Source organism: Antrostomus carolinensis, unplaced genomic scaffold (genome assembly GCF_000700745.2).
Source record: "Antrostomus carolinensis isolate BGI_N321 unplaced genomic scaffold, ASM70074v2 scaffold22683, whole genome shotgun sequence".
Taxonomy (NCBI): domain Eukaryota; kingdom Metazoa; phylum Chordata; class Aves; order Caprimulgiformes; family Caprimulgidae; genus Antrostomus; species Antrostomus carolinensis.
In genome coordinates this window covers 1,326-4,718 of record NW_010304804.1, presented here as the reverse complement: position 1 = coordinate 4,718, position 3,393 = coordinate 1,326, and the positions used below count along the sequence as shown (strand labels likewise).

At 54.5% G+C, this 3,393-nt stretch overlaps 1 protein-coding gene across 1 annotated transcript; it reads left to right on the top strand.

The window, feature by feature from the left end:
* Positions 1–79: 79 nt before the first annotated feature.
* On the top strand, positions 80–2,861 carry LOC104522337 (vang-like protein 2; the record flags this gene model as incomplete). Its single annotated transcript, XM_010164588.1, has 4 exons — positions 80–216; positions 1,091–1,226; positions 1,985–2,216; positions 2,601–2,861. Coding segments are annotated over 4 exons (766 nt in total), but the record flags the coding sequence as incomplete, so codon positions are not given.
* Between the last annotated feature and the right edge of the window lie 532 nt (positions 2,862–3,393).

Sequence of the window (3,393 nt, the reverse complement as noted above, 5' to 3'; positions counted from 1 at the left end):
TCTGTCCCTGCTGTGTGTCCCCTCCCTCGGCGCCGCTGACCCCCGTGTCCCCCATGTCCCCCGTGTTCTCTCCCTGCAGCATCCAGCGAGCGGCCGTCTGGATCCTGGAGAATTACTACCAGGATTTCCCGGTGTTCAACCCCGCCCTCCTCAACCTGCCCAAGTCCGTCCTCTCCAAGAAAACGGCCGGCTTTAAAGTCTATTCCCTCGGCGAGGGTGAGCTCCCTGCCCCTGCTCCTGCCCCTGCTCCTGCCCCTGCTCCTTCCTCCTCCTCCTTCCTTCTCCTTCTCCTCCTTCCTTCTCCTCCTTCCTTCCTCTGCTCCTCTGCTCCCTCTCCTCCTCCTTCCTTCTCCTCCTTCCTATTCCTCCTTCCTTCCTTCTCCTCCTTCCTTCTCCCTCATTCTCCTCCTTTCTTCTCTTCCTTCCTTTTCTTCCTGTCTTCTCTTCCTTCCTTCTCCTCCTTCCTTCTCCTCCTTCCTTCTCCTCCTTCCTTCTCTTCTTTCCTTCTCTTCCCTCCTTCTCTTCCCTCCTTCTCCTTCCTTCCTCTTCCTTCTCCTTTCCCTCTCCTCCTTTCCTTCTCCTCCTTCCTTCCTTCTCCCTCATTCTCCTCCTTTCTCTGTCCTCCTTTCCTTCTCCTCCTTCCTTCCGCCTTCCTTCTCCTTCCTTCTCCTTCCTTCTCCCACCTTCTCCTTCCTTCCCTTTCCTTCTCCTCCTTTCCTTCTCTTCATTCTCTTTCCTTCTCCTTCCTCTTCCTTCTCCGTCCTCTTCCTTCTCCGTCCTCTTCCTTCTCCTTTCTCCTCCTTGCTCTTCCTTTTCCTTCCTCTTCCTTCTCCTTCCTCTTCCTTCTCCTTCCTCCTCCTTTCCTTCTCCTCCTTCCCTTCCCCAATCCTTGTGTTTTCATCTCTTGACGTTCCTCTCAAGCTCCCCACAGTGGGATCACCACAGCTTGACCATTAATTGAGGTCCCATCAGATACCCAATGGTTGAGGTCCCATCAAATACCCGATGGTTGAGGTCCCATCAGATACCTGATGGTTGAGGTCCCATCAGATACCCCACAACTCCTCAATTCTTCTTTAACACCCCACAGAAAACTCAACCAACAACTCCACCGGTCAATCTCGCGCCGTCATCGCGGCGGCCGCCCGGAGACGTGACAACAGCCACAACGAGTATTACTACGAGGAGGCAGAACACGAGCGCAGGGTGCGGAAACGCCGCGCCAGGTACGTGGGGACAAGGCTCTGGGTGACATCAGGTGTCCCATGAGGTCCCCATCCCCATGATCTCCTTGGGTTGTGGTAACAGGAGAAATGGTTGTTGTGAGAGATAGGTTGACCAAGGAAGTTGTGGCTGCTCTTCCCTGGAAGTGTTCTCGGCCAGGTTGGATGAGGCTTTGAGCAACCTGGTCTAGTGGAAGGTGTCCCTGCTGCTGGCGCATGGCACTGGAGGAGTTTTGATGTCCCTTCCAACCCCAAACCAGTCTGGGATTCTATGATATGATATGAAAAGAGGGGAGATGGAGATGAGATGTGAGGAAGAAATTCTTCACCATGAGGGTGGTGAGACACTGGCCCAGGTTGACCAAGGAAGCTGTGGCTGCTCTTCCCTGGAAGTGTTGAAGGCCAGGTTGGATGAGGCTTTGAGCAACCTGGTCTAGTGGAAGGTGTCCCTGCTGATGGCAGGGGGATTGGAACTGGATGAGCTTTAAGGTCCCTTCCAATCCCAAACCATTCTATGATTCATTCTGTTGTCACCTTCATGACAAGGTGTCCTCCATGCTTTGAGGAAGAACTTCCCAAGCCTGGTTGTTGTTGTGTGACACAACCAGATCTGCCTCAAAATTGTTTTGGGGTGGAAGTTGGGTTCCTACCATCCATAGGTAGGCAGGTGGCGAGTGGCTTCCCACCAACCCCAAAGGATCTCCTGCCCACGGCCAGATTCTGTCCCATTGTAGCCACCTCCATGGCTTTCCTCCTGACAGGTTGGTGGTGGCAGTGGAAGAAGCCTTCACCCACATCAAACGGCTGCAGGAAGAGGATCAGAAGAACCCACGGGAGATCATGGACCCACGGGAGGCAGCTCAAGCCATCTTTGCCTCCATGGCTCGGGCCATGCAGAAGTATCTACGTACCACCAAGCAGCAACCCTACCACACCATGGAGAGCATCCTGCAGCACCTCGAGTTCTGCATCACCCACGACATGACACCCAAGGTGTGTGTGGGGGCATGACAAGGTGGGGTGGGTCTCCAGGTTGACCTAGAGGGTGAAGACTTGGGTGGATTGGTTTTTGTCCCCCACCATGTCAGCAGGGGGGCACGACAAGGTGGGATGGGCCTCCAAGTTGGCCTAGAGGGTGAGAACTTAGGTGGGTTTTTTGTCCCCACCATGTCACCAGGAGGAGAAAGGGTTTGGGGGGGACAAGAGCCAGAAAAGCAGGTGTAACCCCAAGGGATCAACACACCATGATGGGAACCAGTTGAGTGGAGATGTTTTTCCTGCAGGACCTGCTGAGCAGCTTGAAGCTGCAAAAAACAATAGGTTGAGCCATGAGAAGGTGATGTTCTGATGTTCACATGTCCTTTGTCTTCTCCAAAGGCGTTCCTTGAGCGGTACCTGACAGCTGGACCCACCATCCAGTACCACAAGGACCGTTGGTTGGCCAAGCAGTGGACACTGGTCAGTGAGGAACCGGTGACAAACGGCCTGAAAGATGGGGTGGTCTTTGTGTTGAAGCGCCAGGACTTCAGCCTGGTGGTGAGCACCAAGAAGATCCCTTTCTTCAAACTTTCCGAAGAGTTTGTAGACCCCAAGTCACACAAGTTCGTCATGAGGTTGCAGTCGGAGACCTCCGTGTGAGCTGAAGAAGGATGGAGAGGGGTTGAGGACCTTCTCTGCACCCCTCCATCTCATCCTCCCCATCTCTGTGGGGCTCAGGGAGGCCACGGCTCGAGGGTAGAACTGAGGTGGGCGCCGGGACGCAGCACCCATGTCCACCTCCACCACCTACTTGTTGACCAACCCACCTTCCACCTCTGGTCCACGTTGAGGTGGGCTGAGCCCCTTCCTCCTTCTCCTCCTCCTTCTCCTCATCCCTGAAACCCAGATCCTTGTAGCATCCCCCCCCCCAAGAAGGCACAGCCGGTGGCGGACGGTGACACGGCCAGGAAGGAGACGGCGTTTGGGTGCCACAACTCAAGGGCTAATTTCTACTACGTGTTCTTCACCAGCGTCTTCAAGCACCATCAGGTCCCAAAGGATCTTCTGCTTTGGCCCGTTTTCTACCTGGTTCTGGACCTTCAACCTCTGGGGCTGGTTTTTAATCTGAGAGATTTTTTTTTGGGGGGGGTGGGAAATATTTTGTGAACCTCCGTGGCTGCTATGAAGACCT